The sequence below is a fragment of the Rutilus rutilus genome, assembly GCF_951802725.1.
Source record: "Rutilus rutilus genome assembly, chromosome: 10".
NCBI classification, from domain to species: Eukaryota; Metazoa; Chordata; class Actinopteri; order Cypriniformes; family Leuciscidae; genus Rutilus; species Rutilus rutilus.
Genome location: NC_140215.1, coordinates 15,555,242 through 15,577,699, shown reverse-complemented (window position 1 = coordinate 15,577,699; position 22,458 = coordinate 15,555,242). Strand labels below are relative to the sequence as shown.

The 22,458-nt window shown below is 38.3% G+C and overlaps 1 protein-coding gene across 1 annotated transcript; it reads right to left on the bottom strand.

The window, feature by feature from the left end:
- Positions 1 to 795: 795 nt before the first annotated feature.
- Positions 796 to 22,202, bottom strand: dcbld2 (discoidin, CUB and LCCL domain containing 2). Its single transcript, XM_084421729.1, has 15 exons — positions 21,867 to 22,202; positions 19,040 to 19,264; positions 18,282 to 18,419; positions 14,797 to 14,848; positions 14,644 to 14,716; positions 7,093 to 7,226; positions 5,994 to 6,034; positions 5,583 to 5,798; positions 5,374 to 5,498; positions 4,776 to 4,923; positions 4,566 to 4,694; positions 3,324 to 3,417; positions 3,147 to 3,193; positions 2,956 to 3,069; positions 796 to 2,872 (listed from the first exon to the last, which is right to left on the bottom strand). Exons 1-15 carry the CDS (start codon positions 21,970 to 21,972, stop codon positions 2,499 to 2,501), a joined length of 2,016 nt encoding a protein of 671 aa, XP_084277855.1. The 5' UTR covers positions 21,973 to 22,202; the 3' UTR covers positions 796 to 2,498.
- Positions 22,203 to 22,458: the final 256 nt, after the last annotated feature.

Below are 22,458 nucleotides of genomic sequence, written 5' to 3'. Positions count from 1 at the left end.
GGCTTGTGGATACAGTGCACAGAAACACATTACATACAACTCTTGATAAGATTTCAAAAACTATAAGCAGACATGCACAAACACGACTGAATCTGGTATACTTTTAAACTCACAAATACATTGAAACACACATACATGTCCATAGTGCCACCACTGTAGACATTTCATTGCTTTAAGCCAGTAAACTAACGCAAGTACCGAAATATGACTTGTCAGATATTGTAGTAAATGACAAACGTAACAGTGTACAAATATGAGTTTGGACATGCAACATCCTGGTATCCAAAATCCATAGCGTGAGGCAACTATCAGTTTGGTCTGATAACATTAAAATCAAATGGATAATATGTTTGGACTGATTATCCATCAAGTTGTTTGGTCTTCAAGTCAACCACAAAAAAAAAAAAAAAAAAAAAAAAAGATATAAAAGACAACTTGGCACAGAGAGAATCCTATTATAGGCAAGAATGTCGGCATCCTGTATCTTGCTCTTTAACCTTTGACCACTAAAGGTTCACCTTTCGTAAAGGATCCACTAGGACAGTGTAACCGTGGAAGCAGTGCATGCTTGGTAGCTTAAACTTGACCTGTTAGTGGTTTGGGAATATTAAAACAAGACACATCAGCAGGAAAAAATGGATCTTTGCATGGCACAGGTTTTCACGTGCATGACTAAAGATATATCTGCATAAATGTGTATGCGCAGTCATGCACAGAGGACTTTTCCATGGAATTTGAAAATGCAGCACCAGCACCATTGCTGTACCCTTTTTTTTTTTTTTTTTTTTAACAAAGGCATTGCTATTTCCTGTGCTGAATAAATGTTTGTCAGTCGGTCCTTCTTTAATTAATTCAGACTTAACTAAATGATGCAAAATCAACAAAAATCTGTTCCAAAACCTTGTGAGCTGCCAATCAAGGCATTACAGTCATGCTCCAAATGGCAGGTTTTACTGCAGTGACATCAATGAAAAAATTAATCCAAGATGGCAGATGAGTGGAGACAAATGTTCTGATGATTTTAAATAAATCACATACGTCTTTCAATACCGAAATGTATTAATAAAAACTAGTTAAATCTAAGTAAAACTGAATATTTGTATCAATATTTGTGTGTACAATGTATTTTTGTGCTGCTTAGAGTACTGAGGTGTTAGCTTAGCAACATGCTAACATCAAACTATAAATTGTGAGCAGGCGAGCTGCTGCCTATCTAAAGCACGACATCTAAAGGCTGGAATACACTACACGCTTTTAAAATTTTAGGCATCATATACTTATTGACTTGGAGTCATTCTGAACACAAACTCAGAAAGCAGAAACAGTTTCCTCGTTGCTAGGAATTGCATGACAAATAAAAACAAAAATCAGCTCAAAATATCCTCCAGTTTGATATCCTCTGACTGGATGCAATTAAAGTCTGAAGCTAAAAAAAAAAAACATCTGTGGCTAAAAGCTAAAAAGTATATATTTTTTCAGTACCTAATTTTGTTTGTCCTAATATGGATTTGCACATTTTGGGAGCACAGAAAAGCTGAAAGACTTTCTTGACTGTTGTCATTGCTCATCTCTTTGCATAAGCAAATGATGATTTTCATTATTTATTTTTCTATATTATTTAAAAAATAAGTATTTTGTTGTGGATGTCCCAATTGGGATGTAGGATTTGCACATTTTAGAGAGTTAAATAAAAGGTTATATTTTGGTTGCATCTGTAGGTTAATAAAAAAATATGTAACTGAACTATGAACTAAAATAGCCATAAAATATCAATATTGGTCACAGGCCCCTTTATCTAATAAAATTGTAAATGTATTGCAGCATGTTATGAGGTATCAGTAAATATCGTATTGCTAGCTAGGAGAATCAATGTCAAATTTACTCCCTATAAGTTAGTATACTGCACTATTAAGGCAGTACAAAGCAAGTTAACTCACTAGGTTATGGAACAGAAGTAGAGAAACCAGTATGTGTTGCTATGTCACAAAGAAGGCACCTATGTAACAGCAGAATACAATCCAACAGTGCAAAATGACAGTGAATCACAGTGTTATGAGAGTGTTTGTCGATTAATTTGAAATTTGATCATTTGTTATTCTGCACAAGGGCGGTTTTGATGAAAATATCTTTGCCTAAGGGGGAAAAAATGTGCCTGACAATGAGCGATCGAGATGAATACATCTCCGCTCTCAGAAAAATGCACAGACATCTAAAGACTCACAGTTTGATAGCAGAGCATAGTCACATATATGCACTCGTACACACACATTTAGACGCATGAACACACAAAACACCCACCAAACACAGTAGTGTAACGAGATCTCTGCTGTTCTCTCTCTCCTGACATTCCTTTGTGTTATTTCAGTGATAGGACTTGCGCGGCGCACAATTTGAGATGGCTAGGAGCGGAACGTTTGCGCACATTCTGATCTGCAGATTTCTAGGAAAGGTAGTGTTCAGCCGAGGGTTTCCAAAAGGGTCCACTCTTCTGTGATTGTTCAGTCTATTTTCTGACACGGTGCATTGTGGGTATTCTGTGGTACTTGATACAACTGTCCTTCGGTGGGTGTGGCTTGATCAGATGTGCTCTTGGGTGTGTCATAGGCTGAGCTTGCTGATTGGCTGCTGTCTGTCCGAGCCACTAAACCACGGCCCCTGAATGGTAGAGTGCCTCCTGATAGGTGGTTTGCCCTGTCGATCATGATTGGCGTAGCGTATTCAGTGCCAGAAGCAGGAAGGGGCTCAGCGTAAGCATGGTAATGTTCCGGGGGAATAGGTGCATCATACTCGGGGGCATCGCCCTCTTCAGGTTTAAACGTTGACCTTTGTCCGAGCGAGGCCATGGTACCGGTGACAAGCGGTTGGGCGTATTCTAAGCAGATGGGAAAGGCAGAAAATAGATTGTTAAAGGGTTTGTTGGGGAACGTAAATCTACAAGTTTGTTTGTATGTGTACCTGCAGGCTCCACTCGGGGTCTCTGGTGGTCCACTCGGGCTGTGGAACTGTAACGAACACAGTCGTCTCCATCCAGCTTAGAGGGCAACAGCTGTTTCATACTCTTCCACCACACTAAAACACATTTACACACATTTAATAATTCATGTAGGGGAAAATGCATAAGAGGAAACAAGTGAGAACAGACGCACCTGTGCGTTCCCAGTGCGGCAGTTCATAAGTCACCTCTGGGCTTTTTCTGTAGGTTTGAATTTTTATGAACAACAAGGTTTTAAAAGGAGGCTGAAATATTTTGGCTGGTGATTTTTTTTACCATTCAGATACCAAATAATTTGAGATACCTAAACGTTTAGGTTTTTTTTACTGACCTGTTCTTCCACAGCCACGAGCACACCATCACTAACACCGGGGTTGTCAGAACCAGCACTAAAACAGGGACCAACACTGCCACCAGTGCCACCTCTGCAACATTTACACAGCACATTAATAACATTAATCTAGCGTTAGAACGGTTCAAAACCCTAGTGAGCTGCCTACCTAGACAATATTTTTAGGCATCATAAGCATGCTCCTGACATAAAGGCTATTCCAGTTAAATGTTACATCTGATAACCAATGTTAATAAATATTCAAACGTATACAATTGTGTCTAAAATAAAAGTGAAAAATATGTGCATTTTGGCATCATAACATTATAATATACAGTATTAAAAAAAACAGTATATTCATACAAATTGGATACAAATGGAGACTTGTTAAAGATTAAATTTAACAGTGTTATAAAATTATTAATGTATAAAATATTATGTGACTACGTTAATGGCAAAGGTAATCTAAATGTTAAATTGGAAAATAAGCATGCACAATTAAATATCACATGATACTGAAAAATGTAATGAAAAAAATAATATCGGTGTAGATATATTGTGCATCACCATCCAATATCTAGATAGCACTGCTTGGGCCCTTTGTGGATAAGGCAATCCCAGAAAACAATTCAGAAATTTTCATGCAAGATGACACATCGATTTAAGGATTGATTATATTGATTATAAATATTGTATTCAGTATTAAACAGTATTGATAGATTGATTCAACTAATTAAAAAGGGACAATTTCACCCATTTTTTTTTTTTTTTTTTGTTTACTTTGAGTTTTAACTTGGCAACATACTAAAATGAGACTGCTGGAATCAACTGTAAAACCTAAATCAGTGCACTTCATATGAGAAGCACTTTTTGTGTGAAAAGCGAGTTTGCGGTCTATATAAAACATCTTAAATCGGTCATTTATGATGTTCCATTTGACTAAGAATGCTGCCTGAGAGGCCGTTCAAAAAGAACACGTTTTGCATTCACTGCGCTGCTTTTCCATTGTTTTTTCTATGTAAACATGCGCTAGATGGACATGTTTAACACCGTTCTAAAAACCTGGTGCTCAAGTTCAAAGTAGTTCAACTTTTAAAAAACATGACCTTTTTTCATTTCACAGCCCTGCATCTTGCATTTTTAAACAAATGACCCCTTAGAAAGTAGACGTCATTGCCTAAAAATACAGCAAGGCAGCTCACTAGCACATATGTTAATTAACTTAATAAACAATGCTTTTACCATCGTGAGAGTGCGGAGGCATGGTGGTGTTTCGGATGTTGGGCGTGTGTGTCGTCCTCTCCTGCAGGGGGGGCACTGTGCTTTTTCTGCGAGGGGGAGGGGCGGCTGGATGGAAGATTCTTGGCCTCGCTGACCAACAGAAAGAGATCCAATCATGTTTAGCATAGCTACTTGGCCAAATCGGAGACAGATTTCTCAGATTAGTCTCACCTGCATGCGGCTGGCAGCCCAGCAGCTCCATTTTAAGAGCAATCCTCTGGTGCCACTGGAAGGGACATATTCTGATAAACCGCGCTTCAATTGGAGGAATAAAGTTGTTCCGTACTTCCTGGAAATAGTTGGTGTTGCCTTGGAAAATCTGTTACAGAGACACAAGGACACATTGTCTTGGCAACAAAGAACATTTGGCCTCAGACCAAGGTCCATCTTATTTACGCCAAATCAATGCGCTTCTCGTTAAGCTCCCTGACAGTCGATGGACATTCATTATTAATGACCACAGAGTGCACTTTAATTTCAGGGTCCTTAAACCACAGGAATGTAAAACCCTTTTTCCTGGAAATATACAAACAGTGATGTCATTCTGCAGCAGTTAGAATACGACAACATACACACACACATATATACATGATGCATATACATATATAAAATCAAGGTGGTAGATGGGACAAGTCAAATGTTGATAATACACCTAGCTAATTTGATACTTGAAAGAAAAAGTAACTTTTTTTTTTTTTACCCAATATTTGTACTTTTTAGGTGTATTACAATACTATATCCTCCAGAGTACTAAGGAAATCCTCCATACCTTGTTTTTATCTGATTCCACTTCTTGATAGGGTTTCCATTGCCGTCCATCATGGCTAAATAACACCTCATAGGACGAAATGTAAAACTGATATTCTGGGAGGGTGGAGCCAGTGGTCATAATACCTGAGAAGTACATTCAACTGAATGATCAATCAAGACATACAGTAGATGAAAACACTGATCTTTTCTCTCATACACAAACTCTACCTGTTATTTTTTTCTCTTTCTTCAGGTCCACTTGAATCCATTCTTTTGTGTCGCTGTTGGCTGCTGCCCACGGGCGTCCCGGTGTTTTGAGGCGGGCCCCTGTGGGGCCCCAGACGGTGGGCTCCTTTCCGTGACCGCCCCATTCCCACTCCGACGAGGCTGTGATCTGAGAGTCGCTGACCACCCCCGACTCCAAACCCAAAGTGCCATAGCAACCTTACAGAGAGAGAAAATGAAAGTTTCTATTATTAGATCATCAAGGTGTAGGTCATTTCTATAAAAGTGAACAAACTTCTTTATTAAATCAAGTTATATAAACTTTTTTTTTTTATCTATTTTGGTTTCTGGAGAGTACTGCACATTCAAAAAATAGAGAAGACAAAAAGTTTTATACATTACTGATTCACTCACCGCTAGTCTTGAAAGTAAAAAGGCTGGGGGAGAGATTTCCACTGTAAGAGGGAGAAAGACACAGAGCTATCATTCTGTCTACCAATCAACTTATTACATAGATTGACACAGGGCTATCATTCTGTCAACCAATCAATCAATTTATTACACAAATGGGAAAAAACTCAGCCAAAGAAAGGAATCAAACTAGGTTTGAATTTCCAAAAGGAAATATCAGTGCTTGCAAGGCAGCATAACGCTTTAGTAAGCCTAGGTTGTGGGCTTCGATTCGCTTTAAATGAAATGCTGCATCAGAGATGTTTTGCACCCAGCATGATTTGTACTAGATTTGTACATGAGAATAAACAAGATTTTTGCAGTGTAGACGGCTATAGAAGGTTGCAAATAAATGCATCCAGTATGCAAATGTTAAGCTGTCACTTATGCTGTGTTCACGTCATGTCGGAATTACCATAATTACCAGATGACAATTTAGAGCAGTTTGGGTCCTCTAACTCAAAGTATTTGTTTCTATGGCAACAAACGATTCATAAAGCCAAGATGGATCCATGTGCTGCTTTGATGTTTATGACAGTACTTAATCATTAATTCACCTCAGTGCGCTCTTGCAAAATAAGAGTGCAATATATGACTATAGCTTTCATAAAATCTTGTAAATCATAAAATGCTTTCCCAACTTGAAAGTACAAGTTCAAGAAACACAGATGGTTTTTATTAGTTAGAAAACTTGCAATTAGACTAATTCCATAATTGTAAAAAAAAACAAAAACATAATAGATTATATATATATATATATATATATATATATATATATATATATATATATATATATATATATATATATATATATATATATATATATGTGTATATATACAAATAAATACATACATACATACAAAAGATTACATATATTAAAAAAAAAATTTGTTTCCTAATGCAAAACCCCTGTATTAAGTAGTTCAACAGAATGAATTTGCAGAACGAATAAGAAAAAAAGTTTAGAGACATTTCAAAACTGCAATGCCTTGCAAGCCCAGTAATCAAATTAAATAGATTTTCCCATGAAGAAAGCAAGCAAGAATGCAAATGGGCTACTCACGGCACAGATGTCACATTGTTAGCCAGTGAGCTTTCGTAGTGTGGGATGCCTTTGCTGCTGACCACACTGATTTGCCCCCCCAGAGTGTTGGAGACCACACCCGCATGAATACCGGCCAGACAGAGTGGAGAAGACTGCAGAAAGAGATGGTGAGACATTAAGACAGCTGACACTGATTCACTCACCTAAAACCCACAAGCCGTGACTTGGCATGATGAGGTCACATCCTTGAAGCAGAATTGCAGTGGTATCATTTATGCCACTATGATAAAGAATGATGGATGAATCATAAGAGGAACTTCTTGCAGAGTTTAGACTGAGTTACACACAGAGTTCTCACAGGCCACAAACACATTGTAAAGCTTTGAAAATGACAAATGCGTATACAATGCTCAAAGGTTTGGGGTCAGTATGATTTTTTTGAAAGAAATGAATGCTTTTATTCAGCAAGGATGCATCAAAAGTGACAGTAAAGACATTTATAATGTTACATAAGATTTCCCATTTCAAATAAATGCTGTATATTTGACGTTTCCATTCATCAAAGAATTCTGGAAAAAATGTATCGCAGTTTCCACAAAGATATTAAGCAGTACAACTGTGGACAATAATAATGTTTCTTCTTGGGCAGCAAAATGTGCATATTAGAATGATTTCTGAAGGATGGAGTTTTTCAGTTCATCACAGGAAAAACTTACATTTAAATTGTAATAATATTTCACATTACTGTTTTTACTCTTTGATCAAATAAATGCAGCCTTTAGTGAGCATAAGAGATTTCTTTAAACCATATTTTACACTTACCAACCCCAAACTTTTGATTGGTGGTGTATTTACGGGAAAGAAACTCATTAAATTATCTTTCAGTGTGTGCTGTGTACAGAATAAATGAGTCGCTCATATAACCTTAAACTCAGGGTTACTGCAGACATTGTGAAAACCATAGTAACATGTAAGGTGTTTTTCAACAAACTAACCTTAGCGACCAGAAACATATTATTATTCTGTAATTCTTAGTAAACCACAGCTGACAAACGTACCAATTAGTTTTTGTTAATTAAAGGGATAGTCAACCCAAACCTTAAAATTGTGTCATCATTTACTCACCCTCATGTTGTTCTGCATGTGGAACACAAAATAAGATAAATAAGATGTTTTGAAGAATGTTTCAACTGTTTGAAAAAACCAAAAACAAGATTGGACCCCACTGATTTTTCTTGTAGAGGGCAATTCCAGCATTATGGATGTGACATTTGAACTCATAATGACAGGTGAAATGTCTCAGAAAAAAAAAAAACTTCTTACAATATTTAAATTGGAAATGCATATTCTCAGAGCACCCAATCTGGGGAATTGACAGGCAAAATATGTTTTTCTAAAACATTTGAGCACCCCCAAAAAAGGAAAATATGCATGCGTTATGGATGTGACGGGAAATGACAGAGTTTTTGGTATACTGTTCGATTTCCTTTAAAGTCTGTGAACTTTTAAGTCCAATGCATAAATATTGCTATCCACATGATGAAGGGGTCTTAGCTTAACATAAAAATATCAATGTTTAAAATATATATATTTTTATGAAGTGTATTATGAGGAAAAACCAACGTTATGGATGTGACAAAAACCCTGTTATGGATGTGACGCGTCTGAAATACATAGAATCTGTTTGGAAAATCAACAATCAAACCATCATGGCACTTTTGTTGACGCATAATGGCTGTTTTGACATTAAGAAGACTGTCTGAAATGATTTTGAAAGCATGAAATATGGCTGGTTGAAAATGTAATTTAAGCATTGTTGCTCACCTCATATCTGGTGGATAAACAAGGCAATTTTCTTAAAATTTTTGTTAAAGCACATTAATACAGTATATTACAGACCTAAATGGACAACTTAAAAAGGGTTTTGTTCTTTTGGTTAAAACTTTATTTTTTCATGGTAAAGATGACCTTTGCATGGAATTGCCCTATAGACTTTTTCAAAAAAGAAGAAAGTTTCCACTGAAGAAAATTAGTCAAACAGGTTTGGAATGACATTAGGATGAATAAACGATGACAATTTTCTTTTCTTCTGCTCTCATCATTCATTAACTTTGTAGAGTTGTTTAAGAAAAATCATTGGTTGCCGACATGAATTTGTGAATTCTAAACCTAAATTATGTTGGTGTCCATTAAAGAATCATGTCAGATGCAACTTGGTATTGAGATTAGGTTTCAATTGTGAATGTTGACTATACAGTGTTATTCTGCATGCATTTGGGGGACTATTGAAGAAGAATAGCAATAAAGCTTGCCAGAAAATACAACTCATTTAGCAGCTTATGAGGTGACAGGAAATGTACCACATTTGCCATCTGCTGTGGCAGCACATAAAGGACAAAATGCAAGTATCATTTACACACCTAATGTGCACCCTTCCCTCAATTTTGTTGAATTAGAGCTTAAAAGCTTCATGTCTTTCTTAATAAGTTGTCTGTGTCCAAAGGATGCACAATTAATCAAATAAATAATCAAGACTGCACACTTCAGTTAAGGCTGAAATGTCTGTAGTGCATGTGAAAGCAATAGAATCAGAGGCATTTAAATCAGTTTTATAAGCCTGTCAGAAAGAAAAACACTCCTAATAAACACTTTTAAACAATCTGATCCACAGATGCGCGTTTTATGTTTCACTTACATTCACGGTGACACTCGAATGCACATCATAGTGAAATCACGACTTCCAAAACTCATAAGCAGGAGAACTTAAAGCACTCAGAAGAGAAATGACAACTGCATCTATCTGCAATGTGTACATGGCCAGAGCCACTTGCTGCCCGGCACTGGAATAATAGCAAAATTGCTAGTTTAAAAAGGAAAAAAAAATACAGGTCTGATTATACACACACAGAGTTGGGACTCCAAACCAATAAGAGACCACAAACACTAGACAAACTCTCAACACCCACACACACTAGGCAAACTCTCAACACCCACACACAACGACACCGCAAACACACACCACTTCCTCTGGGCAAAATAAAACCCTGCTCTGACCACAAAAAACTCGGCACACACACACACACACGTTCGCAAGGCGTCATATGGGCCCCACACTAATTCTGAGGGTGTATCTGAGCTGAGAAACAAGACTGTTGTCAGCTGGTCTGCATTAGAAAACCATTCAGCCAAACCTGATCTAACATCTCCCTGAGAAACACACTGTCATACACACACAAAAACACGCGCACATACATCCAAACACACAGACGCGCATACCAACACGCCCCTAGGAGACCAAGAGCTCTGAAAGTGACACACAGAATCATTTACAATGACTTAACTTCAAAAGAACGCCTGCTTCTCGCTCTGTCTTTCCCTCAAACTCAACCACGTTCAAGCTTAAAAACACGCTCTCAGAAGACAACTGCCTATTGTGTTCAAAATGACAAATTCACATGTGAAATCATCCAGTTTAAAGCAAACAGGAAGCATTAAAGCAATGATGAGGTCATCAGAAATGACCTAATGTACAGATAAAACAGTGTGTGGTCACTCTTAGAAATATTCTGCTGTTAAATGCAACCGAAAGCATCTCCAGCATGCTTTTGCTGACCACCGACAATAAGTTTGACTTCATTTTTAAAAACATTTATAGGCGATGGAACTTATAATGGAAGCCTGATAAGAGAGCTGGCAGAAACGCTAAATTAAATAAGTGTTTAAAATATGCTATTGCTTTGAAGTATGAGCAAATAGTTAAACATGACATGATATAATCGCTTATCTGTGCAATTGTGCAACCTCAACGACCATTTTCTGCAGCTACCAATGTTTTCAATGACCAACCTTTTCTAAAAAGATGCAGTTCACTGAAGAAAGAATTTCTAAATAGCTTCTCTCTTGCACCACATTAATACACATTCCTTATGGAATGAAGGACAAGTTTTATTAACATTGCTGAAGAATGTAAAGAATTCAGATGGAACATTTTCAAACATTGATCCAAAGAGAATATTTTACTTTAAAGAGCAATAACTGAATCACCACAGTTAAAGAGGATAAACAAACCATATAATGAAGAGGCAAGAGCACCCGCACTTCTTGTGTCCCTGAGCGGTGTCTGGTTTGTCCGAGTCAGATATTTTCAGTGAACTCAATGACTCAATCTGGTCGCAGTGGTTCTCAAATTGAGAGCTCACTGGAAGAGAAGATTATCAACGAATAGCGGCTTAAAATGTCAGTCGTTTTCTGGTACAACTTAAGAAGACTTGGAATATAGTGCATAGGTCAAATGGAGCACTTTTAAAATGTCTTTAAGTGTGCTTTTACTTCATTTTTGAGGCTTAAAAGCTTCGACCCTCATTCAATGTAGCGGCATGAAAAAGAGTGACTAAAGCCCAAAGTATGCTTCGGTTTTTAAGTGTATGCTAGGGTATGCGTGCATGTGGCGTGAATTTCATCATCAGCATAGTATGCTAGTATTGCATGTGCACAGACAGATTCTTATAACTGCGCATACCCTGTACATTCAGTTCGCATGTGTGCCTTAATTTTTGCACTAATTAGGGGACGGGGGAACGGAACAACAGCAACAAACTACACAAGACCACAACAACAATTGACGCCCGCGATGACAAACGCTTGTGTGAGGATAATTAAGAGATACAGACAACTCCAGTTTAAAAAAGTACATTTGTATCAGTCATTCTGGAGAGAAATAGCACAGACACTGGTCAAAGATAAAGACTTTCAAGTGTGCATGAGTCAAGAGTCCATGTTCGCGCACACTATCAAATGCAGTGTTCGGCTATACACATTTTTTAGCGTTCGGGTCAAAACTGAAGTATACTTTAGTCGTAACACATTATTTCTCCAAATTAGTTTGTCCACAAGTTGGCAATACTGGCCCAGCCACTTTCACAAGTAGTAAAAAAAAGAAAAGAAACAGAGATGGAACAACAACAAGAGCTACGACCCACCCAGGACCGCAACAAAAAAAGATTAGCGATAAAGTGAGGGGATAATACACGCAACTCAACAGTACAACTCTAGAGTACAAAGAAAGACATTTACAGTGCTATGCATAAGTTTAGACACCCATGCTAAAGTTGACTAAAAAGAGGAATAAAAAATCATCTTTTGGAAATTGAACTTAATGCCTTAATTAAAAAAATTAGGAAAAATCCAACCTTTAAGGACACCAATTTTCTTTGTGAATGAATAATGTATCGTAAATAAATAAATGTTCTTCCTTAAAATACAGGGTGCATAAGTCTGGACACCCCTATGTTAGATTCCCATAGAGGCAGGCAGATTTTTATTTTTAAAGGCCAGTTACTTCATGGATCCAGGATACTATGCATCCTGATAAAGTTCCCTTGGCCTTTGGAATTAAAATAGCCCCACATCATCACATAGCCTTCACCATACCTAGAGATTGGCATGGGGTAGTTTCCATAAGATCATCTCTCAATGCAAATCAAACCAGCTATTAGACTAACTGAAATGAAACCATGCCAATCTCTAAGTATGGTGAAGGCTATGTGATGATGTGGGGCTATTTTAATTCCAAAGGCCAAGGGAACTTTATCAGGATGCATAGTATCCTGGATCCATGAAGTAACTGGCCTTTAAAAATAAAAATCTGCCTGCCTCTATGGGAATTTAACATAGGGGTGTCCAGACTTATGCACCCTGTATTTTAAGGAAGAACATTTATTTATTTACGATACATTATTTATTCACAAAGAAAATTGGTGTCCTTAAAGGTTGGATTTTTCCAAATTTTTTTAATTAAGGCATTAAGTTCAATTTCTAAAAGATGATTTTTTTATTCCTCTTTTTAGTCAACTTTAGCATGGGTGTCTAAACTTATGCATAGCACTGTATCACTCTTAACTTCTGGAGAAAAATAGCAAAACACTGGACAAGGATGAATCCTTATACTAGTGTGTGTGTGTTGACCACCTGTGTTTGCACACACTATCAAACAGAGTATACTTTGACAGGCTGCACGTTTGGGTGTATGCGTATGCTCATGGTCACGTTAAAACTAGGGGTTTGTAACGATATTCAAACCGAACCGAAAAACCGCGATACACCACCCACGATACGTATCGCGATACTCTCATGGCGTACCGAGGACGCCCCGCCCCCTGCTGCCCCGGCCCAGCCCCGGCTCAATGGACCTCATGTCTTATGTGTACACAAGGAATACAGCGTTATAGCCTAACCACCATTAACACCCTATAATAGCAAGCTCCGTATTTTGTTACTTTCGATAATAAGCAAGGTGTAATCTTTCAAATTCTGTCTATTTGATCACGAAATTCAAACAATAAATGCCGTTTTGCCGCTCTTTGATGTGGCGTGACAGATCACTGTACTAGCTCCTCATTTCAAGCGGCAGCGCGGAGCGTGAGTAAACGCGATTCTCTTCCTCAGTTACAGAATAAACATGAATGGACACCTGAAGGTATGTTAAAAGATACAGTATACTTACTGAAAGTCATCATAACTTGTGTTATCAATCGATCAGTGTTTCAGCAGCGGATTCAGCAGCGTCTTATTTTGTCTTAGTTTGTCACATAGCCTTAGCTGCTATATTTAACGTTAACGTTACCTCAGGCAAGTCATTCAGTGCCCACAGCTTGTTGGTTCCTAAATGAACTCTTGCACTAAATAAATGCATTATATTAGCCTATATAATATATTTTACTTAACATGTTAATGATTGATATCTTGATTATTTAATGTAGCCTATGTTTTAAATATCTGTCATGAAAATGACAGCAACTGTGTAAATTTCAATAACAAAATAGAGTAGAAAACATAAGTTAATGAGAAAACTGCCTTATGTGCAGTTTACATGTTTTCATACAATGTGTTGAGTGTTGATTATTATATCTAAAAATAAATAGTATCTGAAATTAGGCTAAAAGTCTAGGCTCTGTTAATTGTTAACCTTTTAGGTTGTGTGGGCTCCCTATATAGTTTACAGCATTAGCAGATCTTTTTTTTTTTTTGTCCTTTCGAAAAGTTTAATTGTAATTGAATTAATTTAAAGACAAAGACAGAATTTGTTCATTAAACCACTGTAAAAAAAAGAAGAAGCAATTTTAGCTTTCTAAACCCCCCACCCCACCGAACCGAGATGTCAAAACCATGGGGCGTACTGAACCGTCAGTTTTGTGTATCGTTACACCCCTAGTTAAAACTTAAGTATACTTTGCGTTTAGGGATAGTTCACCCCAAAAATGTGTCATCATCTACTCACCCTCATGTTGTTCCAAACCTTCATGAGTTTCTTTCATCTGTTGAGCACAAAGGAAGACATTTTTAAGAATGTAGGTAACCAGACAGTTGACAGTAGCCATTGACTGTAGAAGTTCATGGCTACCATCAACTATTTGGGTACCAACATTCCTCAAAATATATTTTGTGTTCAACAGATGAAAGAAAGTCATACAGGTTTGGAACAACATGAGGGTGAGTAAATGATGACAGAATTTTCATTTCTGCCTGAACTAAACCTTTAATCCAACATCCACTCAATAGTGGCATACTTACGTCTTTGTATCCGTGTGGTATGGTTCCCGAAACCTCTCCGAAATCAGTCAGGCATCCAGCAGGACAGAATTTGCTGCAAATGCAGGTTGGGAAAATGAGACACACATACGCAAGAACATGCACACACACACAGACAGCTATAAATGTGGGTACCTGAACTCCGCTTCACTGAAGTGCTCTCCTTTCTTCAGACAGGTGATGAAGTCTGAAAGATGAAAAAAGAGAGACGCATTTTATAAAAAAAGCACATTAGATGGTTGCCATGGTAACTATTGATTAATGTCATCCTTCCACACAAAGAAAATATGCAGCCATTTGTGCGTGTGTGTTAAGTGCACACTGGCCATTCAGTAAGTGGTGTAACATATTGGTGTATTAGGTTTCATTTTTGTGGATAAAAGCCTCTATCTGAATGAACAGATCAATACCAACTAGATTTTCATGCGTTACTTTTTTTTAAGAAAAAGTGAGTGGTGCAAAATGTCCTGCCACAATTGTGTATGACTGTGTGAGCGCATCTAAGGTTCAAGGTATTTTGTGGTTTTATTGTACCCATTACTCATACCCACAGCATGGATTCATCTGTCTCTTTCCTGACTCATGGGAAATATGATCTCTCTCTCTCTCTTGTGCACACACACACACACACACAGTCTCTCAGTACTGCGGTAAACAGGTGTAGCTCCCACATGGCAGTGTGAACCCCTGACCTCAGACAGCCCCAGAGGTCAAAGTGCAAATGTCATTGTTAAGACACATCCAACACAAGAGTGCACAGCTGTGATCTGAGATCTGGAGGCTCAGGATGTGCCATGCTGTAAAGAGCACCTTCACAAATGTGCTTACACTGAAGTTTCAACAATCACAAACTGAAACTTTCCTGTAGCATTAGACATTACAAAAATAACTAGCACTACTTTCTCTCATGCTTAGAGTTCAATCACATCACTAATTGAAAAAATCCAAATGTTTGCTTGTTTTTACGTGTACATAAAGGTATGTGTGATGTACACAGTTATAATATTTTAAAGCCTTAAGTATAGCCTACACTAGTACAGTGCATGTGACTAAAATCTCATTATTAGCATGTAATGTACACACACAGGCAGATTTTTCTCACATATATGTTCCTTGATTTTTTTTTTGACTAATTAGTACTAACACACAATAGACCCAGCCTACTGTTTCACCATTAAAAAAAAAAGAAACAGAGACAGAACAACTAATTATTATTGGAGACTGACTCTGCAAACTATTGCTCAGACTCTGAATTATGCGTTTCAATTGCAACATTATTAACACCAAAATGAATCAATTGTAGTAATCAATAGACACAACCACAATGTAACAAGGAAGCGTTCCACAAAGAAGCGAACGCTTCTTACAATCTCGAGTCGAATCTCATAACTGTGGTAATTTCAACATGCCGTGAACGCAACTTATGTATTCTGTATGTATACGCTAAGCATTCGCATTAAAGCTGAAGTATACTTTGGACTTCTCTAAATATTAAACTTAGACATCAAGACATCAATGCTACAGACATGGGCGCTATTTTTCTTCATTCAGTGATCAGCGTATTTAACCTAGGTGTGCTATCACTTATAATTGCTATTATTGATCCCAGAAATTGAACTTCGAGACCTTGACTTGGCTTGACTTTCTAAGCAATCTGACTTATGATTTCCACCTGATGTAAAGATGAAAAATCCTAAAGTCACTGAAGGAGGGACCCGAGCCAAAACTAGGGACAAAAATATGACAGAAACTCAGGAGTTGGCAAGCAAGCAACCACCTGGCAACCGCCCACAACACCCTAGCAGCATGGCATCCACTTTCGCACAGGAAAGTGTTCACATTTGTAAGAAAGTGGAAAAAAATCTAGTTGCTTGGATGCATTTCCATTTCTGAGACATCTTTGCACAGTATGACATAAGAACCAACGGCCATTACATCATTTCCATGAATAACTTTAAATTATTGACGCATCTGTTAAATGAACCGCCTGTCATTCATAAGCTCTCAGGACGCACCCTGGAACCAGGAAAAACCCTAACACCCTGAGAGTCAGAAACATACTCCTGAAATAATCAGTTTCACATGATGTCCGTCACTCTCATCTGGATGGACAAACACACACAAAGTTTCCATAGCAGCTCTTTTTTGTGTCCCGAGACATCCAAGCCTACTTCAACAACACTAATTCATACAAATCACAAGCTTGCACTTGCACACATACACTACCCTTTAAAAGGTTTTTTTATTTTATTTTTTTTTAGCAAAACCACATTAAATTGATCAACAGTGACATTTGAACTTCCTATTCATCAATGAATCCTGAAAAAGATTTCACTGTTTCCACAAAAATATTAAGCAGCACAACCATTTTTCAACATTGATAGTAAGACATGGTTCCTGAGCACCAAATCAGCATATTAGAATGTTTTCTGAAAGATCATGTGACACTGAAGACTAATGAACAATTGCCGAAATAGAAAGGCAATAATACTAATCTTATTCTAAAATATTTTGCTAACACATTTTGCACCTATAAGAGTATGCACTTAAAATCTCCTCTCCCAATTACAACAGCACCATAAACTGCAGTGTATGTTGCTGAAAGTTCCAGGAATATTGACTGACTTTTTATTAATTTAAGGGATACTCCACTTTTTTTGGAAATAGGCTCATTTTACAACTCCCCCAGAGTTAAACAGTTGAGTTTTACCGTTTTCGAATCCATTCAGCCGATCTCCGGGTCTGGGGGTCCCACTTTTAGCATAGCTTAGCATAATGAATTGAACCGGACAAGACCATTAGCATCTCTCTCAAAAAAATGAACAAAGAGTTTCGATATTTTTCCTATTTAAAACTTGACTCTTCTGTAGTTACATCGTGTACTAAGACTGACGGAAAATGTAAAGTTGCGATTTTCTAGGCTGATATGGCTAGGAACTATACACTCATTCCTGCGTAATAATCAAGAAACTTTGCAGGCGTAATGATATGACGCAGCGCATGCCGCCTGATAATAGGCTACCGAGCTGGGGACTATTATCAGGCGCTGCGTCATATCATTACGCCTGCTTCACCCATGGTACTGCAGCAAAGTTTCTTGATTATTACACAGGAATGAGAGTATAGTTCCTAGCCATATCAGCCTAGAAAATCGCAACTTTACATTTTCCGTCGGTCTTAGTACACGATGTAACTACAGAAGAGTTTTAAATAGGAAAAATATCGAAACTCTGTTAATTTTTTTGAGAGAGATGCTAATGGTCTTGTCCGGTTCAATTCATTATGCTAAGCTATGCTAAAAGTGGGACCCCCAGACCCGGAGATCGGCTGAATGGATTCCAAAATGATAAAACTCAACTGTTTAACTCTGGGGGAGTTGTAAAATGAGCCTATTTCTAAAAAAGTGGAGTCTCCCTTTAAAAAAAGACCTAGAAAGACCAAACAACATGGTTTGTTTCCCCCCCTGCTGTGCTGATAGCATTCCAAACCGGGGTATGTACCGAACCATCATTTTTATGTACCGTTCCACCACTAGTACATGGTCTGTATCTACACCAAGCTTTGAAATAGGTGAAGACTATCAATAAATATATAAAAACATTCTGGAACAGATTGGTTACCTGTGTGCTGATTACTGGTGTATGAGAGGAAGAGGCCACGGCCGTTGTTGTGTGGTCCACTCATGAACTGAACTGTGACCCGATGCCCCTCCGACTCTATGACAGCGTCTCTCCATTCTCTCCCTCCACAAAACTTCACTGCAGAGAGAGAAATGAGAATGATACTCAATTTCCATTTACTTGGCAACAATCTGTACATTAGTGGACATTTTTGTTGCCATTACCAAGACCCTGTTTACACCCATTTTTAAAGTTGATATGAAAAGGAAATTGCATACATCTTTTCTTCCATATTCTGATGTATATTAGAATGAAACTGCTTCTTGAACAAGAAATACTGTAGGGCATGACTTGATTTTATCCAGTGGGAATCGATTGGATCATTGTTGCTTGCTAATTGATGCGATCTTGTGGGTGCGAGTTAATATTTTAGCTTAAAGATTATAAGGGCACATGAATTTTGATATATAATGTATTGTGCACAGATAAAACATTATTAACAAACATTGCAGTGTTCCATTAAAAAATAATAATAGTCCATTTTGATTTCACAGTGACTTTAACATCAGTTTCTGGCAATTTTTTGGCAATTTTTTTTATTATTACCAGGTGTAACAGGCCTGTGGATCACAAAAGTTTTGAAAAGAAAAGTAACTTTTTAACCTTCTCTCTCCATTTGTATTGGAAGTACAAATGGGACTGAGGACCACGAAAAACAACAACAACAAATGCACATCAAGTCCATAAGTGTTTCTCACCAATTTCCGTTCGTCCTGGTCCGATGCCATTATAAAGTCGCAGGTAAGAGACCTGGCAGTTGTTTGTATCGATATCAAGATCCGCAATGTGCACAAGGACTGTGAGTCCAGCGGTCACGCTGATTTCCCACTCACACACGGAGTGCGAGGGATAGGACAGAGGGTACCCCAATGACGCCAGGCTCCCACTGCCCACACCCAACACAGTGTGTCCACAGCCGTCCCCTGAAAAACATCCAGAAACAATCAAGCACCCTGCAGAGCGCAAATTCAAAGGTACTTTTATATATATACATCATGCACCGTGATCTTAAAATGTTATTCAAAGGCAATTCAAAGGCAATTCAAAGAATACCATTTGACACACAGAAAGTACCCAAATTAAGAACAGATATTTTTTTGTCACTTAAGACTTAAACTTCATTTGGTGAAATGTTTAGCTTGGAAATTGTGTAAAAGAGCTCCTTGTTGAATCTCCAGAGGGGAGAAACAGAGAGACAGAGAGATGAGATCGCATTGCATTGCAGCTGCTTGCGCCGCCTGTCACGCGTTTACACACCGAATGAAACTCAGCTTGCGCTCTTGTTACGTAATCCTTGCTGGACAATATTCAGACCCCCGGAGCAAAAACAACAGCCCCCTCCACACACATAGACACACACACACACACACACCTACACCTCTAGACTCAGTGTTTCCCTCAGCTTTACTCCACCCACACACACCTTACATTTACAAAGTTTTATGCCCTGAACGCACTGTCAGCTAATTCAGATAACAGTCAGTATGAGAAACTGGGGCTATTTGTCACATGTTTCACTGAAAATTTCTCGTTAGTACTTTTATTCAGCAAGGATGCATTAAATTGATCAAAGTGACAGTAAATTTATTTATAATGTATTGTCCTATAACGAACGTCCTATTCATCATCACAGAATCCTGATAAAAATGTATCACGGTTTCTACAAAAATATTAAGCAGCAGTTTATTTAACAAACTTTGACCTTTAGTGACAATATAACAATATTAAAGGCATGGTAGCCGATTTGTTCCAGAAACATTTTTTGTTATGCTGGCTGAAAGTCTCTTCACATCCTGATAGCAATAACTAAGTTAAGTGGTCTAAATGTAATTATGTGTATATATCTCATCTGTGGAAGGCGTAGGACCATAAAATGTTTGTCCGATCATTGCAATATATATGCCATAGGCTAATACATTACAATGTCCAAATCGCATACTCTCTTGAGCAGGCACTTATTTCAAATATGTAATTACTCCACGACCGCTAAAAAGTAAGTTCTATACAGTACGAATGTGTGTAGTATGAATGTAATCCGGACGTACTACATTCGCCATGTTGCCCTTATCATGTGTCCTACCAGCATCAGTTACATCGCTTCACTGCCATTCATAAATCCTCCTCCGTGGCCTCATGGTAAGTGGGTCATCCGGGTACTTTTTGCCTACTCTTTTATTTATCAGACATACTTCTTTTGTAACATACTGTTTTTTGCCACATACATTTTCATACCTCTGCGCACCCTGCTCGCGCAGACAGCACACATCATCATCAGCGCGTTTCATGCTAGACAGACGTCAATCACTGAACATCGCAACCGAAACAGCAGCAGTTCCTCCTGAACCAAAACAACGAGCTTATGCTGCGTTCAAGCCATAACTACTGTAACATGGAAAAGATGGAAACCCGTAACCTGTTATACTCAGAGCGAATCGTGACTCGAAATGATGCGTTTCAATGGCAACACTATCAACGCCGAAATGAATCTGCAGCAGTCAGGTGGTACAGGTCAGTGCTCTTTGAGTTGTTTATGTACATTATTATTGTAATGTTATGTGCTTTGAGACATGAGGTAGTTTAAGGCTGTCTCTCGTGGCGGTTTTGTTTTCTCCCTGCTGTACGCAATCATGTGTTTTGAAGGAGGCGTGGCTTGGCTTTGTAGAGCGCTTTGAAGGGAGGGTGGGATCTTGTGCTTTCAAAGCTAGCTCACTATTGCTAGCCTCTCCGAAAATGACCTACTCTACCTTCTAATGGCTTTTTTGGGGGGTTTGGAGAAAAAGAAATCTAGTAACAGTAAAGTACATGACAAATCGTGTGATATCAAAATGGTGGCATCCATGAGGGGGCAACTCGCTCCATGTAGAATCAAACATCTTTATCTAGAGGACTGATATCTGTAGTCTTCAACTTGTGTGAGTGTGCATATTTTTATATTTCGCAAAAGTGCTGTTTTTGTATGTGTAAAACTAATTGGCAAAAACTTACTGAGTTAACTTCAGATTACATGAGAAGGATTAAATCTGTTAAAAAACACGTACTGCTGTTAAATGCAGCAGCAGCTTGACACTGGACAGCACATGAACTCTATACATATTTGGGAAAGCAGCGAGGGCAGCGCGCGGCCCATGTCAGGCGTTGCGTCATCACGTTCTTCTGTTGCTCCAGCTGTAGCACAGCAACAATGTAAGAATGCAAGAATGTACGCGCAATTATACAGCACAAACTCCGTTATTTATAGTGCTTACCCATTGGATTTACAACAGGTTCAGTCCTGCTAGTCTTGGTTAGTTACTGGTGTGGATTAGTGTCTGTCTTGATCGAACAGACAATTGTGATTATTCGTGAACCGAGCCTGGGTTTGAACCTACAACCTTTCAGATACCACTATGTACCATTACACCACACCACCCCGAGAGTTTGTTGTGAAACCACAATCGGTCCCAAACAAACCCAGAGGTGGTGAAGCAGTTTATGAGAAGTTTCCCAACTCATAAAAACTTTAATCCCCATCGGAAGATCACGTACCCTTCTGCGCCCGCGAGCTTCTGGCACCGAGGAGTACGATGAAGACGATCAGGATGAAGACCGCAGCCCCTCCGGTCCCTTTGCCCACCATTACCGACGCGTCCATCCCAGCAGCCTGCAGTCCGAATGCATAATGCAAAAGTGTCCTGATCCAGCCGTGCGCGTGTCACAGTCCCGATAAGTGCGCGCGAGGGACCGTGTGTGTTTAGTATCTGGATGGTTTTATTGACGCTTCCTGAACTCTTGCGGCGCACGGTTAGAACAAACACGGGCTCTTCATCCCCCGATCTAATACACGACTTCCTCAACTTCCGCTCCTCCCACCACACAGCGGCCCCTAGATGGGAATTCTGTGGTATTCCATACATTGTTGTGGATAAGGAGTGATAATGGTTTGTTTTTGTTTGACAGAAATATATACTCAGAACAAAATGTCAAAGTTATTCTGGAAATAAAAACACAATGTAAAAGTAAATGATTAAAGCTGAGATGTTACGATGATTGTAAAAGCTAAACAAATAAAATACATTGTATATGGCCTTAATATGTTATTTTTTAATTTGTAAATTGTTTTATTAATGATAATAATGAT